General features: G+C 45.6%; 1 protein-coding gene across 2 annotated transcripts in view; it reads right to left on the reverse strand.

Moving 5' to 3' along the window:
• Positions 1-1,770: 1,770 nt before the first annotated feature.
• The window catches only part of LOC149352360 (dnaJ homolog subfamily B member 14), a 41,272-nt gene continuing 22,074 nt past the window's right edge, over positions 1,771-20,968 (reverse strand). For both annotated transcript variants that reach the window (XM_089581527.1, XM_089581528.1), the window contains 3 exons: positions 10,639-10,748; positions 8,785-8,948; positions 1,771-6,536 (listed from right to left, as the gene is read on the reverse strand). In XM_089581527.1, coding sequence (XP_089437653.1) covers positions 6,415-6,536; positions 8,785-8,948; positions 10,639-10,748 — 396 coding nt within the window. In that variant the 3' untranslated portion in view covers positions 1,771-6,414. The remainder of the gene's footprint in view (positions 6,537-8,784; positions 8,949-10,638; positions 10,749-20,968) is intronic.

Consider the following 20,968-nt stretch of genomic DNA (forward strand, 5'->3'; position numbering starts at 1 on the left):
GTGCAAGGTGGACTGCAAGACTGCGGCAGAACATCGGCTCGTTCCTTTCCGGACGACGCTTGCAAACATCTCGAGGACCACCCTTTTGAAGGCATCGGATGTTGCAAAAGACAGCTCTCGAAACCGTGCGCAGGCTGGGTCTTCTAGTGCGAAAAACACGTGGCTAAAATTCGTCCGGTGGCGATATCGCTTACGTCGTGCTCCATGGACAACAAAACAGCGCCCGCAAACGACCCGAGCTCGGCGATCGCAACAGCAGCAGGAGCACAAGGATGTGGTCGAAGATGCTGTGAGCATGAACAAACATTACAAAGCTTTGCAGCAATATGCTGTATTTGACTGGCTGCTGAGGGTACGGCATCGTGATATTTGAGAATTGTGCAAGGGTTTTCCAAATAGGAAGCACCGGGACAGCATACAGATTTCAGTAGGGGCGCCGACGAACACCACACCGGCGACGAGACGATAGTCCGCATGCGCTGGCATACTAAAGTCTCGTTATGTCAGTAAATTATAACCGGTGATATGGGATGACCGAGTTGAGTCAAAAGTAACCTGAAATTAACACCGTTCAGTTATCACTCTGGAGTCCAGGACGGTAGCACGTTGGCACTGAAAGTCCAACAGAACCACAGTTTTGCTCCGAAACCCTCAAAGTTGAGGGCAAGTTACTGTTATCGATGAAGCAGCAGCACGTGGCACTGGCTCCCAGCAAGCATGACGTCAGGATCTTCGTAACAGGATGAGAAGAAAGGGGGGCGAGGGGTTTATGGAATTAAATTTTAGGTAGACACGATGCCTTCGTGAAAATATAAACGATGAGCACCCTGCAGCGGTGATAGCTTCACAAACCAGCTGGCTTGCAAAGGTGCCTGATATAAGGGCTGCATTCGGAATTGACTCAATGTCAGGGAAGCCCTGAGCAAGTTAATGTGTGGCGCGGCAAATTTTGGGATGGTGGCCGCCACGCCTACCCTTGTGCCGTCACTGGCCCCGAGGACTTCAAAATGCAGTCGACTTCCGTGTACATGCATGGAGGCCCCCAACGACTTCTTCGCTCGTGCCCCTTAGCAGCCTCGCCTCCCAGATCAGGTTCATGACAAGATGGCAACCTGCAGCATGAGCCAACAAATTCGCAGTTTCCGTGAATGAATTCTTCACCATCAATCCCCCCCCCCAACTACTCGCCAATAGATAGTTCTAAAATACGGGGATCCAAACCTAAAACTCCCTACTGCCCATAATCCCACTTGCCAATTAACGCGCAACGCTGGCGGCCACTCAAGGACAGCATAAATAAAGCAAAAATCAAACAGCATACCCTACGCTGTACGTGCAACTCTGCTGTGACGTTCAGCGAAGTTCTCTGCACGCTGAGCGACATTAGCTCTCCACGCTAGAGTTAAATGTTAAATTAGCGTGCATAAGTGATGCCATCATATTTCCTTTTGTCCTAAATATGGCCAAAAATGACGAGAAGGTGCAGAAATGAGCAGGGTACACAGCGCTGCACACTCTCCCTTGCAGATTTAGAATGAGAGACTCAGAACATGCCAAAAGCATTTCGCTATTTAAAAAGCCCCGAGACGTCGGGAAGTAAAAGGCTCGAAACAGACAATCCGGTTTGTTTCCGAAACAGTAGACGAGGTCCTTTATATTGTCACTCATGCTTCATGCCCATGAACTACCTTGCCAAATTTATCTTTTTCCATCAGCAGCATGAAGTATTTTGCCTGAAATAAGTCTGCAAAAAAGAAAAGTCAAACAAAATTAAACCTTCGTAATAGATATTTATTGATCAAAATTGTGCACGCACGCCGTACGCTTCTCTTTTTTCATGAAAAGCAGGACGTCCATAGCACATCAACTGCCAAAAAAAAAATTCGATTCTAGAGTCAATACCTACTCAACGCATGGCAGAATGTGCGGTGCCAACCACTTGTCCCCGCCCCGTCGCAACAAAGGAAGCCAAGGTGGAAAAGGGTGGGAGACAAACAGCAACCGAGTGAGCCCAAAGGTCTCTCCAAAGTCTCTGCAGCTGCCAGTTTATCTCACAGTCAACTCAAGGAATACCTCTATTTACAGGCAATGCATCTTCACAAGCTCAACAAAAGCACACTTCTATGCGCTTTTTAAGCAGGGTAGAAGCCATGTCTTTCGACAATGCAGTACAAAAGGCTGCATGCAGTTGCATCCACAAGCCGACTGAACATTCCAACCGCACGTAAACATAATGAGACAGAAGTATCCTGACAATAGCACATTCATCTCGAGGACACAGCAGGCAGGACAATTCCGCTCATTCAGAATGCAATATCCAATTTTGTTCTCATGAGATGCAACGTTGCACCCTGCTGAACCTCTCACTGGTGGCCAACCCCACTCACAAGCACACACTCCACTGTTTTCCACATGGTAAAACCATCACAGGGTGTAGCTGAAGCAGTCACGCCTCAGGCCGACGAGCACTTGCACGCAACAGCGAGGCACTGCACTTGCCTAAGTTCCACAGGCTAGACCACACATACAAGTGCGTGTGCCTACACTGGCACGAAACATGTCTTACAAAATGGGAACAGGGCCACAATTACTACAAAGCCAACATGTAAAAAAAATTCACAGATGGCTGTATGCGCAACAGCTTATCAACCTTACCACTCTGGTCTTGGTTACTTAAAATATTAGAACTGCTTAATAAATGCTCAAGCAACTTAAACCTCCAATCAAAACATAAAATTCGCCAAAACAAAAAAAACCTTATGGATTCCAATGCTTCCACAACATACCACAGTCATGCCTGCAAGCAGTCCGGACTATGCGGTAGCTAAAAACCACAGTTTACACAGCTTCGCAAGCAGCTACTCACTTCAACCATTCCTTCCACTGCATTCCTGGTGCTGTTGCTTCCAAGAGAAATAGGGGCTTCATAACGCACTGCTCAGTGCTACCATTGTTATGCATCTACAACTGCACAGTTCCAGTCACTGTGCCTAGAAAAGGCTGACTGTTTATGTGCAGACGGTTTAGCGCCTTTGGAAGCTATAGAAAGAACTACAATCTAAACACAAGAAAAAATTTCCTGCATCTATTAGACCTGAGCTGTTCAACAGAACTCCTTTCTCCGCACAGCTGAACACGAAATTACCCCTCTCACCTAACTGGCTTTTTGAAGAACATTATTTCCTTGAACACACATATATTCGACTTGCCAGTGTGCGTTTGGCCCTGAAAACTGGACAATGCAGAAACATGTGAATGTGAACAGCTGGAGTGCAACACACACATTAAAGAACTACCAAACAGTCTGCAAATGGCTCTGGTGTGCGCAGTACACTTTTTCAAATTTATTGTGCTATCAACAGTGCACACCAACTCTTTGCACCAGAAACTGCCAAGACAGCTCAAACAGAAAGATGCTGCAAGCTTTCAAAATACCAATTCATTGTACAGCAATCCAAGCTAGCTAGCTATTTAAAGGAGTACGGATAATTTTTTGGTTGTGTTTTCTTCTTTAGAACGCTGCGCAAGGCATCAGTGTACACAAATCACAATCAGTAATTTGCCTACGCTTGAAAATAACACTTCACTCCTTCTCCCATACTGATTTGGTTTCAGCAGCCTGACAGTGGCTACAGTGGCCACAATGTCAAAGTTCAGTTCAGGTGATACGAGACATACTATGGCTGTTACGATACTATGGCTGCTTATCTGCTGTCATTCTGACCCTCGGGGCAGGCAAGCATAAGAGTTGCAGTGAATTAAAATGACGAGAAATTTTGCATTCTTTATGCCTTGCACGACTTAACATTATAGCCACTATTTGGCTGTTTAAACCAAAAGAGCACGAGGGAAGAAATTCAAGTATAAATTATTCACCAGACACAGGCGAATTCCATGTGAAAATTTATGACTGGCAATGTCTTGCACAACATTACAAAGCAGGAACACAACTAATTTGGTGTCTATTCCTTTAAACTGCAGCTTAAGCACTTTACAGCCACCTTGCACCAAAGCTGAAACAGCAGCCAGACATGTCAAGGTTTCTGGCACACAACACAAGCCAAATTTTGGAACTTTTCACCTATACTATGAATCAATACAGACAGTGGTGTCAAGAAATATCGAGGGACCATTTTTACAAACAATATTTCCAAAACGTAATTAACAAAGGAAATGCACATCTCATTAGCCAGCACAACAATCATTGTGGAGATGTTAATTCATTATGCCTTCACATAAAATCAAATTTTTTTGGTCTTGGTGCGACAAGGCACATCTGAATAAGTGCACTGAAATACAAAAAAAAACCAGCAGTAACTCACTTCCACCCAGTCCTAAGCAACAGCTATTATGAATAGAAAGAGTAAATCCTTCAATCTTCGTAATAAAACCCTCCAGGGCCACGTGACATGGCGCAACCACCATAATGCTGACACACAAGGTGCACTGGCATTGGACGCTCTCTTGGTGGGCAAAACTCATGTTTGTGGAAATGCACTTCTCCCTCTCTCACTCCTTTCCCCTCCCTTACCACGGCAGAGTCCAGGTGTCACCTGCAGCAAGGCAGTTACTGTGCCATAGCCCAACTCTTAGGTTCACAACTTGATGCACTCCACTGCACAAGACACAGATGTGTCAAAATTTTTGGATGCCCACAGATGAGCTGTGCAGCAGAATGCATTTGCTACACGAGGAAAAGCTGAGACCGAGTTTGCTTGCTTCTAAAATGGACAGTCTGCAGAGGCTTAAGTGCCCTTACTAAGTGGAATACTACATTGATGCACGTCTGTTACTTTCTCATGTATCTGTTGCAACAAGCACTAACTGCCACAAAAGCATGTAAACAGAGAGCAAGAGCATCCTAAGTTTTCCCACTGTTCAGTGGTGCAAAATACTCGACAGCAGTACACCTGCTGCAGTGAATTTCTGCACCAGCAGCAAAAAATAAAACTCCTGGTTCCTGACCTAGTGGCATAAAAAATAGTTCAGTTTTAGACTAATTTTATCCTTGCATATTCAAAATGCACATTAAGGATCAATTCTGGCAAGCATACGTTGACGCAAATGAGCTAGCTACTTCACATTTAAAAGAGCCAGTAATGTCAAAAAACAGCAGACAAACATCTGAACTGCCACCGTATATAAATATACTTCGCTTATAAAAACTGCTCTGAACTCAACACTACATTCCTGTTTTAATGAACTCTGTTGGCAGGCACATGCAGAGTCCCCCTCTTTGTGCTAGCTGGCCTTCAAGAATTCAGTTCCACTGCGAGCTGTTTCAAAAGAAAAAACTACAGCTTCGACAGCACAGAGATTCTCCCAGCACCATCACTTTTCACTAAAACAACAACAGTGAGTACACTAAGATTTTAAAAACACAAGCATGCTTTCGACGAAAGCATAGAGACATTACTATGCAAAGAGACTCATCCAGGTGCATGAGTTTTTGCCCACCAAAATTCAGCAGTGCAAGCAGCAGCTAGGCCAAGTACACACTGTGATGTCACACTGCTTGCAAAACAAGAACTCATTTACGCATACAGTGGCAGAGTTTCCAGAAAAACTGAACTCAAGAAATGTGCGCAGCACTTTCCTGCTGTTTTGTGCGTCAGCTAAAACAAAGCATCAACGTCAAGGGCTGCAACAGCAGTACCATCCCAGTGTGCGGCCTCTACAGCGGTTCCCCAGCACTGTTTGAACACGAGATTTGTTGAACATCATATTCAAAATATCTCGCGTTCTGTTTATAATACCCTTCCCACTAACTAGATTGTGCATCCTTGAAACAACCAACTGCCTCCAGAATTAACAGCATGCACATCATAGCACAGACGACTCAATGCACACACCAATGGTGCATCCATGTCACACCAAGATGATCTACTGTGCTACACTTGGAGACCATCACCAAGTTGGTTACAAGGCAAGGAACCTAACATAACTGTCGATGTACAGAAGCTGAAAGTTTCTCAAAACAATGATGACAGTACACATCTTGCTGAAAGTTCCACACAACGCTGTCAGCTTCGTTGCCCTTACCCATGCCCCAGCCAATGGCAAGAGAATCACAGAAAAAATGCAGAAAATCCAAAACTTAACATATTCACAAAAGCTCTCTTAGAATACTCTTGCCATCGTCAATTTCAAGTTTTATGTATAGTATTGTACAGCCAGTGGTTCCTCCCGTAATCCACGCACCCTAGCCACACACATTTTAGAGACTAAAAGTAGCGAAAAAAAGAAAAGGGCGAGAAAAACCACCGTATATACACAACCAAGAGCTCAAGAGACAAAAACAAGCAGAGGAGATGCAAGAAGGTGGCATGTGAGAACAGGGTGACTGCTTCGGCATATTCTCGGGGGTCCACACAGGGAGGACCTGCCTTGGAGAGTGCACCCACTGGAGCAGGGTCAGACAACACGCATGCGCGATAGCTGGGCCAGCCGGTCACACGAAGGCATTTGATAGTCCTGTGCCCGCTCCTCCAAGCTGGCATCACGCAGGCTCTTCGCTCGCCAGAGCAGGCTCTCTTCTGCAAGACGAAGGACAATGATCAGAGCAGCCTTCGGTCAGCTTCACTAGAGTGTCGTCAAATGAATCAGCTAATCCATGCGAGACACCACAAGGTTGTGAAAGAACTGGACATACCTTATTTACTCGCGTAATTTGTGCACCCCTAATTCATTACCTGGGCTATCAGGACCATTGTTGTTTAACTGCCACGCCCATCCCTCATGTAATGCCCCATACCTAGAGCCTTTGAGGTATCAAAAAGAAAAAAAAAAGCGTGCAAATACACAAGTAACTATGGGATTGTAAAGGGGGGGGTCCAAGAAAAAAAAGTTTTCATTAATGAAGTCAGGAAGCATGTATTTTTGCATGTGGATTCAAACTAAACCATTTAATTTCATGTAAAAACAAGTCCTTGTACATGTATCTAGTATGTTACGTGTTTTGTCGAGAGCTTTAATAAATTTTGTTGCAGGGAACTACCGACAATGCACCCAACTGATTTCTCTCCACATCAAGGAATGCAATAAGGGTAAAATCATAGAACTCGAGTATTAGGATTTTGAAGTTGCCACTTCAGAAACAGGAACACAGACTTTTCTTCCCAGTTTCTGAAGTGGCAACTTCCCAGCCCTATAACTATAGGCAGGATAACACCACCTTTATTTCATTCCTTGATATCAAGAGAAACAAATGGCAGGCATTTTAGGGGGGGACGAGGGTCTTAAAACTAACTTTTTTATTTATGGCCAGAATCTCATGAAATTTTGCACACAGATGTATTTCTCTTCTGATTCCAAATATGTAATCGTAATTGAGCTAGTGGTCTTAGATCTTACAAAGTCTAGAATGTAATTAAGTAATTTCTTACGCAGCTTTAATGAACTTTCTCATTGCATTTTTGTTGCTTTTATTTACATAAATTGACAGCCAGAGACTTCCCATACCCGATGACATTCTTCGTTTTTCTCTAAAGGCATGTCATCCTGATATACTATGTTGAGAGTAAAAGGTTGCAGTATTTATCACTGCAACACATTAAGCTAATTGTAAATTGCTATTTATATGTGGCCTAAACGAAAAAAAATAAGAATGTCATCGGGTATGGGAACTCTCTGGCTATCAATTCATGTAAATAAAAGCAACAAAATGCAATGAGAAAGTTCATTAAAGATGCGTAAGAAATTACCTAATTATACTCTAGAATTTAAGATAACTTTTGATCTACGACCACCAGCTTAATTATGACTAGATTTTTGAAATCAGAAGAGAAAAACACATCTGTGTGCAAAATTTGATGAGATTCTAGCCACAAATAAAAAGGTCAGTTTTAAGACCCTCGTCCCCCCTTTAGCAAGCTCCGTGCGGCAAAATTTCTTAAAAGCTCTTGATAAAAAGTTGTATATTAAATCCCAGCATGAAACTTAATTCAAATGAAATCAGATGGCATAGTTCATATATGTTCGCTGATTCCAGAACAGTGACTTCATTCAAAATTCCTTCTTTACGCCCTCTTCCCCTTTTAAGCACAAAAACAGCATTAACTGCACCATAATGAAGAGGCGGCTTAGAGCACGACCACTCATGCCACAATAGTAGACACCGCAGAATAACTAATCTGTGGGTCCAAAGTCAAGCCATAACATTTACTACACTTACATTCAGCCAGACATGCTTAGTCAGCAGCAAGTAGAGAGTTTGCATCCCCACAGTCACACAGTCAGTGAACCAAATATCCCTAACTGCAACTGCAACTGCAGCTCTCCGCAGTCATATCAAAAACTGATGTTTCCACAAACCCCAGAGGCATTAATCAGGCTTTAACCTTAAATGCAATTAGGCAACCTTCACAATATCTGTTCGCGGCCAGAAGCACACGAATGGCATCACAAATTCATGCTTAATGGCAAAAGTTCCCAACTTACAGGAGGATTTATGTAACCCACAGATCACAAACAGAAGTAAAACTAGAAATACTTTTCAAATAATAAGGAGACTACTCTCTAGTTCTTACAGGCATGTGTTTTGTTCAGATCATGATATTCTACACCACAAAATTGTTCCATGAAAGCTATATTTACTATTTCTGCCTTCACCTCACGAAGTCAAGGAATACTTTGCAGAACAAAGATCTGCCAATGACAACACCTGCTCACAGTGTTACTGTAGTCACAAAAAGCTGATACTTCAAAGCCAGCAACAAATTTCACCTGAACACACAAGTCACATGAGCATCTCACATAAGTTAAATGCAAAGGCTGAAAACTAACTGTAGTTCTTTTCCCGAAAGCAGGAGCTGCGTAGGTTGGCTATGTGGTCTGCTTCCACATCCATCTCTAGTCGGTAGATGTTGCTCTTGTGTTCAGCCATGAAGTTCTCTTTCACGTAGTATGGCAGTAGCAAATTCATAGTCTTGCGCTCGTACTGGTGTTTCCTGCACATGAAACAGCATGCAAAGGAAAAAAAAAGGCTTTTTGTATGCATGTATGTATGCACGTATGTATCTATGTGCATGTGTGCACATTCATAGTGCACACAGCAATGTGAAATAAATTGAAATTGAAATGAATGAATGAATGAAGAACTATGCCACTGTAGGTAACACCACCCACAACGACACGTCAATGGGGAAGAAAGCAGGAGCCTCTAAGCCACCACTCGTTAGCATCCACCTCAGCCCAGCCACATGGATTTACACTGCAGCCGTATGGCTGCGTTACGTGATGGTAATGCGTAATTACTCACTTGAATGAAATCGAGTCCACCTTGGGGGAACCCCCAAAACACATTGGACTTATAATGAACTTCTGCAAAACAAATCTCGATTTAAACTAAATTGTACTTGTGACTGCTAGGAACCACATACGGCCCAGGTTATAGTCCTGCATTTACTTTTTTAAATTTACATTGCCAAGCCAAAAAAACTTGCACATTAGAACCATGCTGATACAAGCAGCAGTGTTATAGACATATCCCATTCTTCCTAGATGCACGGAACAGTCATGCATATTGCACAGATGGTATCACTAAGCCACCAGCCAAGTACTAACGCCACTGTATGTGTGTCCTAGTCATTGCGCCATCAACAAAGCACCTGCTCGGCCAATACTACACTGCTTGTCCTGCTTGGCTTAGCTTTTGTGCTCTTCCGGTGCCCACGCTGTGGCATGTAGGCTGCACACAAGGCATTCCCCCTTTTCTGACCATTGCACAAATGACCTGCAGGAGTACAGTTAGGAGCTTTCTAATGGGAAACTTCTGAGCTACTGATGTCAAGCCTCAGCAAACCTACCTGGGATATGGCAATCTCTAACAGATTATGAAAGAGACCTTGAACATGTCACAAAACTGAGGTTCAGCCCCTCCCACCAAAAAGAGAAACCTCTCAACTTCCACTCATAACTGCCAATAGGCTGGAGGATGGGGTCAATAGCTTTCTGCTCCTTGGGACACTTCACTCAAAGCACACAAACTGGCAACACAATCCAACTGCATTCATGAGGAAGGTATTCGATGGCTTTACATCCATCACCTGCAAGCCCCTGCGATGAGACAGATCAGCTGTGCAACGACCGCAACATGAAGCAACAGTAAAGGTGCTCCACCTACTGCAGACCATCACCTCTGGCAGACAAGTAAAACGTGCTCATGGAGCACGCTTGGCAAATTTTCTCGTGATGAAGAAACGTTTAATGGCTCACAATGAGCTCGCATACAAAGCCACAACCAGCAGCCACAACCAGTACGTGGAAATAAGAACACTGACAAGAAGCAACAGGAGCAGCCAGAGAAAAAGCAAGCAAGCCAATGCAGTGTACTAACTGCACCAAAAAATTTTACGGTTGTTCCTTGGTATACACATCACAACATAGCGTTCAGCAGTGAGAACACAATTCTAGAACTGCTTTGAACCACAGCACACCAGATAACACAAAGGTTGAGAAACTTTTGCAGAGAAAATTTGCTTCAACAGTTCTTGCAAATTATACTTTAAAACTCTGCGCAACCATGGCAAAAATGTAAATTTGAGCTTTGTTTGGCAATTCTAACTGTACTATGAAGGGCTCCAAGCCAGAAGAATTTAGCGGGAAAAAGAACCAAGGGGAGGAAAGCACAATACTAACGCAGTTCTGATGAGGCTGTAAGGTGGGTCCTGGACAAGGAAGCTGGACATGAGTGACATCCCCACCAATACTATGATGGGCATCATCTGCAGCAGTACACTGTAACTGCTCTGTAAAAAAAAAAAGAAAAAAAAAAGCAAGCACACACAAACATTAGCCCCCTTCATGGTGAGCTGCTTCAGTAGTGTTCAACACGAGGGCAAACCTGAGCTGTCTGGCCAAAACTGAATTCGTGGATGGGAGGCATAATGCTAACCTCACCACAACGTGACACAACAGTAAATGTGTTGCACCTACTGCAGACCATCACCATCTCTGGCAGACAAGCGAAACATGGACAGAAACAGTATTGCCATTTTGCTATTCAAGCTGACATGTATCAAGAATAAAAAATGTCTACGGATACCACATGAATTTTCAGCACAGAATGCACTTGTTGCTAACTGTTTAAAATACCTTTCCCTCTTTGTGTCCAGCATTGTAAGACATGTACTGTATAAAAAAAATGGGGGGGGGGGGGGGGGGGGGCACAGGCGCTATTCGGCCAAGGTGGAATAGCCTTTCCCTTTTTCACAAAAGATATTAACAATGTTCCAAATGGCTGATACAAAGCTTGCACATTTTCAGCAGAGTGAGCTACTTATACGAAAAGAAACAGACTTAAATTGCTGCAGTGCTTCGAACCTGCACTGTTGCAATAAATTGTAGTAAGCCGACAGAATAAAACTTGGACGACACTTAACCTACCCTTCAGAGTAAAACGCAATAGCATCAGAGATCCCTCCCATGCAAGCACTCCTTCTCTTAGGAGGCTGGAGTCTCCGCACAGCACTGCATCATGGCAGCGGCAGCAAGTCTAGCTAGGGTGGCTTCCTCGCATTACCGTGATGTCGCTTAAAAAAATCGGATGTCAGGACGAAAGCTATCACCGTTTTCACCACCTACACTCCGCAATATGCACCGTGAGCAGATGATGGCTGCTATAAAGCTAAACAACTGACCATGTCGCTAGTTCCGGGGCACTATCGAAAGGTGCAAGAGCTGCAAACAGGTGCCGATCGCCTGGCTACTGGCTATTCTCGTCGCTATATCTTCTGTGGTGCTGGTGGCAAATGCAAAATAAAGCGTGAACCATGGCGCAAATGCTTGCCACATCACTGCCAGTCATTTGTGTAGCGAGGCAAAGCATGCCGCCTGCCATCCGAGCGGGCACAGTTTGGCCCTCGGCAATTTTATGGCAAACCGCATTCCATATATAAAGTAAGAAATGCATGTGTTTGTTAAAATAAGGAACAATTCGATATAGCCAATAATTAGGAATCTCCATGTTCATTACAACAGGGGTTTGACAGAAAATGTCTCAAAGGTCAACTAAACGAAGCTCCAAACTGCCAACATACAATTACGGTGACCCGCACAGCAGTGCACACATACTGGAGCAAACACACTGCGAAGAGTAAGAGGACGCTTTGATCAGATGAACGAGTGAGAAAAAACAGTAGACACAGAAGCCTTCACTTCGTTCTTTTAAACTCAGGTGGACATCTTCAGCATGCGCATCATCACTGATGCCAAATGTTAATGGCAATAACCCTCCACGGGTGCACGGAAAGCTTGGCGTTGTTATAGCACGCGACAAGACACTCTCAAATTGGTTTCCTCAGTGCTGGACACATTATTCGGCTACAATGAACTTGCTCAATTTTTTTTTACACCTCTGCGTGCAGGATGATGGCTCGCCTAAATGTGACTGGGGATGGTCGCCTATGTTCAGGAGGTATGACTTGCCATGCGGCTAAATGACAGGGAGACGTTTAGTTTTTATGAGAAGGTGAGGTTGGCGCAGTGAGGCTCCATGCTTATTTTCATATCTGCCTTATCTGAGAATCTTGAGCAGCTTTCTTTTAAAAGGTGAGGAGTGTCAAACCTCAGTACAGTAGTGTTGGTAGCAAATATTTAGAAGATGGCCAAAACGGAGGACTTTCCACAATAACTTCGCTGGCACAGTTCTATCCTTTTCCTACATTTGTAACTGTGTTTGCACCTTGCCCTGGCAGTGATTTGTGCACTGGCAGACTCCAGAGTCTGAAAAACACAATTTTGAAACAAACAAGACCACCTATACTGTGTGTACAGCATGGCTTCTTTCATGACATTCTTCCATGACAGTTGTAGGATACTGCCAAGTAACAAGTTATGTGCGAAAGCCAAACTCGCTCCTTTGAGAACATAAGCTTGACGCAGGGTGAACTTGCATCCATCCCTCACTTGTGTCGATAAGAACTTTTTTAAGCGATCGCTTTTCTTAGTGCACTCCTCAGTTTCACTCCGTCCATAGCGCAGAAACCAGTGCAACATCGCGACATGTTTATCTAGAGCTCCTGCGGGGGTGGCGCACTCAGCAAACTTGGCAGCGCACCAAGATGCTGTGCTCCCTTTACAGGAGCACCGTACCCGGCTGCGCCGTGCAGAAAGCCAGCGAGTGCTCTAGCATCGAAAAGGTGCTTAGCTGTTTAAACCAGAATGCTATAAAATATCTACAGTGAAATTCTATGGAGGAAGTAAGATCTTCAGAACCCCCCCCCCAACCAAAGCGTTGTGGCACGCTCAAGACCTGAAACGTGAACAATGCTAAACACTGCTGACACAAATGCAGCTGACTGCTTGCTTTTGTTGACGATGGATAGATGGATGGACGGATGAACGAGCCAGAAGGTGGGTGTATGATATGAAATTTCAACTCATGCAAAAAATCTGACAAACTTTTTTTCCCTGCGTAATGGATCCTGCCCCCAAATTGGTAACTTCTGGAAAAAAAAAAGTGGGTTCATTACGCAAGTAAATATGGTATGTTGTTATCTTAGCCATTCAAAATTTATGAGCATTTTTCCAATCCCTCATACCCGTGTCCAAAACAGAAACAAATCGATTCCACTACATAAGGACTCATCACAAATACAGTCAAACCTCGTTATGAAGAACACATACATTATGAATCATTGGCTGTATCGAACTGTTCCTGAATATTTTTAGCCAACACATGCATTCCTTACTTTACTTATCAAACGCGGTTTGCCATAAAACGCGTATATCAAACTGCCAAGCACCCGCTCGGATGGCAGGCGGCAGGCTTTGAATCACTACAAGGGTGATTATTTGCCACAGTTCACGCTTTATCTCGCATTTGCAAACAGTGCCACAGAATATAAAGCATAGAGAACAGCTGGCTGCCAGGTGGCAGGCACCTGTTTGCACCTCCTGCACTCGTGGATAGTTCTCTGGAACCAGCGACCTGGTCAGCGGTTTAGCTTTCCAGCAGCCGTCCTCCGCTCACGTTGACTGTCACGGAGCGGAGGCGGTGAAAATGGCAATACAGTCAAACCTCTTTATAACGCAACGATTTGTAATGAAATAATATATACCATGAGAAAATAATGGTTCCCCTTGAAAGCTCCCACAGAAGCCCATGTACAGTAGAATCCCGGTGATAATAACACAGTTGATACGAATTTTGCAATGACAGAAATTCGTAGCATACACCGGCCAGAGTACACTGTGCACAATGAGCAGAATTCCGGATGTTCCGAACGCTCTCCTGCATCACTACAGATGATCCAATGCATGAGCCACGAACGCACTCTTGAGCACTAAGTGCTGCCCGCACATCGCTGACATCGCGATCGCTAATTGTGCGGTATGCATCGTGAGCAGTGAGCGGCAGTGTGCGACCCGCTGCACACCAACGTCGTGATCGCCAGTCGTGCTGTGGCTGCACGGCCATGAATAAATCCCGTAAGCCGTAAACAGATCGGCTTGAATGCATTTTATACACTTCTGCACACAAATTTTGTTCGTTTGGAAATGCAAACTTTTTCGTAAGCCCGCGAGCATCGCATCACCGAGATTCTACTCTCGTTATAACGAAGTAAAAATTTCCAGCAGTATCATATAACGAACCAGAAATAAACGTCACTGGCTACTTCGCAATTAAAAACCAATAGGGAGAGGCAATTGACACTTCCATAACTATTCGATGTGGTAGAAAGAGCACACAAATCTTCCCTTCTTGTGCGGGGCCCATAAAGAGTGTTTCTCCCGACAATTTGTCCCCTTCGGCGCACGGGTGCAACAATTTTTGCCGAAACTCGGGTATGCCTCCCGGTCACGGTGCAAGATTGTAGTATTTAGGTGTTGATGCTCCTGCCACAACAGACAGCACGCACAGATAATGTTCATGCTCTAGTACCTGCACCAACTGCAGCAGCTTGGGGGCGCTGGGCCATGTGGACCAACCAGGAACAGCGGACGCAGCTAAGCTGCATGCACGGCTTTCAGTAGCGGTTCAAGTTGTGTTTGTCTATGCTTTGTCTTGCCCGAGTGGATCTCAATGCGTGAACGTTAGATTATCTCCTTCTACACTGCGGTGGGCACCATGCACAAACAAGTTCTTCTAAAACTAGGCTTTTGTGTTGCGGCTTGGTACCTCCCGCGGAGATCATTGCGCAAGCTCCCGTGGTGGTGCTTTCCGAGCCCGTGGACGGTCGTCGCGGCCTATGCGCTTGGTAGCTGTGATGAGTTGGTTGTTGCGGCATACCTGTGAAGCCCAGCCGGGTCCAAAAGCAGACTCTGCGCGATTATGGTCAATGCATGCTTTGTACCCAACTGCAGTTCGGGCTAGCAAACTTGTGTTGATTGAATGCCGCTCCTTTGGTGCATGCTCACCTGGACCTGTTTGGTTTAACGTCTCAAAGCAACTCAGGCTACAAGGACACCGTAGGGGAGGGCTGCGGATAATTTTGACCTCCTGGGGTTCTTTAACGTGCACTAACATCTCACAGTACACGGGCCTCTAGCATTTCACCTACACTAAAGTGCGACCACCACGGTTGGGATTGAGAGCACCAACACCACTGAGCCACTGTGGTGAATTTGCCTGGACCTGTGGCGCAGGGTAATCCCCAGACCAGATAGGGTATTGCAACCGAAAGACCATGTCTGTTATGTAGTCACCAGTTCGGCATTGAGTGAATCCACGTTTCCGCAAAGTCTACGTAGTCATCGTCCATAGGAGACAGCTACTGTCAAAACTGCTGCCCGGTTTGGCCTTCTGGCTACCCAGAAATTGCCTATCAAGTGCGAATAAATGTATTTTGTGTCTAATCTTGTGAACACCCGAAATCACATCTCCCAGTAAGGCTGTTGTACTAAATTTGTTTGTTGCACAAAATCGCTATTCATCGTTTATGGTGGTTGAACATCCCAAAGCGACTCTGGCTATGAGGGACGCTGTAGTGAAGGGCTCCGGAAATTTCGACCACCTCGGTCGCAGTGGATTAATAAATAAGAATTGTGCAGTTTACCATTACGAAGCGACATGTGCGCTATATGAGGAAGGCTGCGGTGCAAGGCTCCATATTAAATTAGACCACCTGGGATTCTTTAATGTGTGGTGACACTGCACAGCACAGGGACATCTTTTGCATTTCAACTCCATTGAAACAGGGTCACCGCAGCCGGGACTGAACCAGAGTTCTGCAGCACAATAGCCAAGCGCTCTGACCACCAAGGTATCCCATGTTCAAAACAAAAAAAATTGGTGCTAATAACGGTGGTCTGGACCTTCCCTATAATATGTGTATAACTCCTCACTTTCTGAAGAGCCTCAGCAATCAAGCGCACCGTTGCTCGCAGCCGAAGCCGATCGCAGAGGCCACGGCTCATGCTTTTCAAAGGCTATTCATGCGTGGGCTGTGGAAAGTTTGGGTGTGGCCCTTATACAGTTCTTTTGTTTTTATATATATATATTTCCTTCGGGAAAACAGGACGCGGCCTGTACACGGGATGTGACCCTTACACGCGTTTATATGGTAGACATTTTAGCAGACGCACTGCAATTCTTCAGAACTAACATCCACCAAGTTCAGTTCACAGCCTCAAGGATTTCATCTTTTTGCGTGCATGTCAGTCTAGCTTTTCTTGAGATCATAAGTCGCTCAGCATTGTCGGTGTCGGCGTAAAAGATGAGCTCGGCGAGAGGAATTCCAGGTGCATTTTCACAAATCATTTTCGCGTCGCTTAGCCAAAAGCGCACAGCACTAGCCATTAAAACATTGCACGTTGCCACTAGAGCATCCCACTGATGGTTTCCTCTCACTCCTGATATGAGCGCACATAGCAGCTCAGTTCTGCTACAGAGTAAGAGAGTGCGGGGCCGATTCCCACCTTTGGAGGCACAACCGTATTTACTTACATAATGATCGCACTTTTTTTTTCCAAATAATTCATGCAAATTTAGGGGTGCAATCATTACGCAGGGTAAATTATCTTCAAAAAAATTTTTGAGCCCCAAAAACGTTAACTAGTTGCAAGTCAGACTTCTTACAATAGCTACTAATAATACCCTTGTCACACGGGCACGCTTAACCACAGTTTTCGCTAACTGTGGTTACTGCTGTCCACACAGTGGACCACACCGTGGTTACGGCACTAACCGTGGTTATTGTGAACCGAGCTTGGCGACCTCGCTTTGAGTCATTAACCGAGAAGATGGCGGCGTCTGTGGACAGAAAGTGCGCGTAGGCGTCCGAGTGCGAAAAAGCGCATGAGCTGGCCCGCTTCAAGAATGTACTTTCTTCGCACTAAATCATGTTTCAAGAGCAATGCATCAAAATAGGCCATTCGAAGGCGCTTTTATGCAGCCTTCGATCCCGTCTGAAGGCGCAGTAACATCCCGCGGTGCTCAAGCTACGCATTTTACCTCCGTTACGCTGAAAAATATCCGGCCCCTGACACATCGCTGAAGTAGGTTACATGTCTGCAACGCTCGCAGCACCGGATTCCGCGAGCTCACTGCAATGGTGCTGCCCACAAGCACGGCGGACGACGGCGCTCTGGTGTGCTACTCTTTAGTCATCGCTAGGCCTAAATTGTTTCGCACTGAAGTCACAGCGGACGGCGCTTTTGAATTGACCAACTTATGGCACTGCCATAACCCCACTGTTTGATATTGAAAGAAAGATATACGAGCGATTTCAGCGACGCCTTAGTAGCGGAGCTGGCGTGCAAGCAGATCGGGTCAGCCGCGCTGCAATGGCGGCAGCTACTACGCGGCTGCAAACATCAAACTAGCTTGCATCGCAGTTATTACTTCTACGAGCAACTCGATACAGGTCAGCAATCCTCAAGGAGGACTCATTTTTGACATTCCCGCATCCCAGGCCTTATTATTCACGAGAACAAGAAAAGCACGGCTTTCTGACGCTGCCGCCAGGGATCCACTGTAGAGATGTTTCCTTGGCACGATCGGCTTGCAGGTGGCGTGGCGATGTATTCGGCTGTGGAGGCAGTGCTGCCACTGGACAGCGCCGTCGGACAGCACTCTCGACACTGCACCAAATGCGCTGCAAGATATTTGCAAATGTCGCTTCGCTCTGGATCACCGCGTCATTTCGTTTGTTGCACCGCAACCCAGAACGGTGGCGAGCCTAGTGACAACAGCGAACCGTGATTCGAGATAACCGCAGTTAAGTTTGGTAACCACAGTTAAGCATAACCACGTTTAGACTGCCCGTGATGCGTCGTCTGAACGCGTTTGCTGTGGGATGATTGCAGGTCAACCAACAGGCGGCTGCCGCTGTAACAGTACAGGACATCAAAACAAAAATAGCAGCCGACAGAGCAAGATGGTCATCTGCACATGCCGTCAGCACGTGCTGACAGATGGCAAGTACGATCGTCAGCTAGACTTGGCACATGACAAATCGCAGCGGCAAGTTCGGGGTGTGATCATTATGCGGGGAATAAAAAAATTGAATTTTGACAACAAAATTCATGGGTGCGATCATTATGAGAGTAAATATGGTATTTGTAATGCAGGCAAAATGCGCAAATGCCCTCGAGATTTCTGTACACATCAAAGAACTCAAGTCAGTGGGCGTCATATCGCCACAGCGTCAGTTGATTACACTGTTCAAGCAATGTTTGAATGTAGGTGTACAGTCGAACCTCGTTATAACAAACACGGATACAACGAATTATCGGATATAACGAAGTGAAAGAAAAGTTTGGTTGGACATGCTTTATTTCTAAGGGAGTTCTATCTGTATAACGAAACGAAAAATTCAAAATTTGACACTGTATCGGTTATAACGAAGCAGTTTTTGTATTCACGGGGCTCAAAATGCGCAAACAAGTAGGAAAAAATCTCAAAACACGCTAAATGTTGATCTTTTGAAGCGCACGCACCTAAAATGTGTTTGAATCACCCGCGCTTCCGCACGCGACGCCATCTAGGGAGTGCGAATGAATCTAGCATCAACGGCTGCCTAGCACGTGATCGAACCGAGGCCCGCTCCCCGGCTACCCCCGCCTTCGCAATTTCCGACCCGCACGCGCTATCTCTGCAGTTCAATCTGTAGACACCGTCGCGGAACGCGTCTTAACAAACAGCAGTGTCGCTTGAAACGAAGATAAAGATATTCAGGGCAGTTGACAGCGGGCGGGCGCAAGGAAAAGTCCTTGCCGCGGACTTCGGTGTTGCACCTAGCACTCTTATCTATCTAGATAAGATGGTTATCTTGAGCCCAAGGCAGAAGATTGCAAACGCCCACTCTGCAGGCGCTGTGAAGAATGACAGCAAGACAGGATGTTGAAGATACCTTGTTTGCATGGTTCAAGGACGTTATAGCACGTAACCTGCCTGTGTCTGGTGCCGCCCTTCAAATGAAGGCGAGAAGTCTCACTTCCGTCAGAGGCCACAATGACTTTCATGCAAGCAGTGGCTGGCTGCAGCAATTTAATGACCGCCATCGGATTGTTTGCCCCGTCTTGTCTAGCGAAGAAGCAGCCGTTGGCGCCGAGAACTGCGAGAAGTAGGCAGAAAGCTTCCGCATGCAACTGGGAGGCAAGCGGACAATTTCGGCGAGACGACATGGCGTCAGCTGGCGGTTCCGAACGTTACGTTCGAGGAATTCATCTGTGCAGATGACAACTTGGCTGTGGCGCCCGAACTGACCAACCAAGAAATTGCTGATCAGGTGGTTTCTGCAGATGATGCTAGAAACAGCGATGCATGTGAAGATGGCGAAGTGCGAGCTCTCAGCAGCGCCGAGGCCGCTGACATGGCCAGGAAGTTGAGGGGGTACCTCGAGAACCTACCCGTGGCCAAATCAGCTGACATCGGGAAAGCGCTGCTCTGTGTTGATTTCGTTGAGAAATATAACCTGTCAAATAGTGTGAAGTGCCGCCAAACGGAGATTACGTCGTTTTTTAAATAAATCAGTTTTTGCACCTGGCCATGCATCCCGATTTGTGAGTTCGCTCTTGCTTTCCAGTACAAAATGCAAGGCGAGGTTTCATATGCTTATACCACGCGTTAAATTAAAAAATAGTGCATTTTTTCAACCCTGTGCTGTCCATCTTAAAGTACTCTTTACTTGGGTTTATTAGCGACCTTTTCTGCGGGAATTTGAGTGCATACTTTTATAACGAATATTGGATATAACAAACGAATTTCCGCGCAAAATGCGACTTCATTATAACAAGGTTGGACTGTATAAGCTCCTTGGCCCAAATGTGGGAGCATGCATGTTGAGGCCAACCATTTAGTTTAAGAAGCGTAATAGTTAACCATGCTTTCGGCAGTCATGCGGATGAACGAAAAAGCCTTGCAATGAATGTATTTGGATAACGAGCTCCAAGGACCACATGGCCATGTCCTTTGCTGCTGTTCCACCCATTCATGCAGTTCCAGCAAGTACAACACGAAATAGTGTAAAAATTGCCGCACTTAAACAAGCACACGTACACGTCGTGCCACTAAATGATCCCACAACACATGCAGTACCCCTGCCAAAGCTCAGACTTGACAAGTCTGCATCGCGTGGCGCCATCTGTCTGTGTTCAAAAGAAGCACGAACAGCAGCAAACAAGATCTGGTCACGCCGTCGAGCGCAGTGTCAACACCTAAATATTGTCTTACACCGTGGTCCCGGTGAACGATGTCCGGAAGCGCAATGGGCAAGGGCCACTGCACCTCAACACAGTCCCCAAGGTCAACTGCAGATCCCCATTTTCCAGCCCCCTCGCTGCACACGGCCTGCTGAGAGCGATGTGCATCTCATGCGCTGTGTGAAGCATTGTGTAGTTTCCATTTTGCGGCTTGGTTTGGCCGTTTAACAGCTTGTTGGCGAGTTTTACTTATTCGATGTGCCACCAAATGCGTGCTTCAGCTCACATTTCAGCCCTAGTCATGAGCAGCGAGAGGATCTTCTGACTGACTCAGACCCGTAGAGACAGCTTTGGCTGATCCAACAGGCAAAAATAGGCAGCT

Source organism: Amblyomma mixtum, chromosome 3 (genome assembly GCF_055824585.1).
Source record: "Amblyomma mixtum isolate Tamu chromosome 3, ASM5582458v1, whole genome shotgun sequence".
NCBI lineage: Eukaryota > Metazoa > Arthropoda > Arachnida > Ixodida > Ixodidae > Amblyomma > Amblyomma mixtum.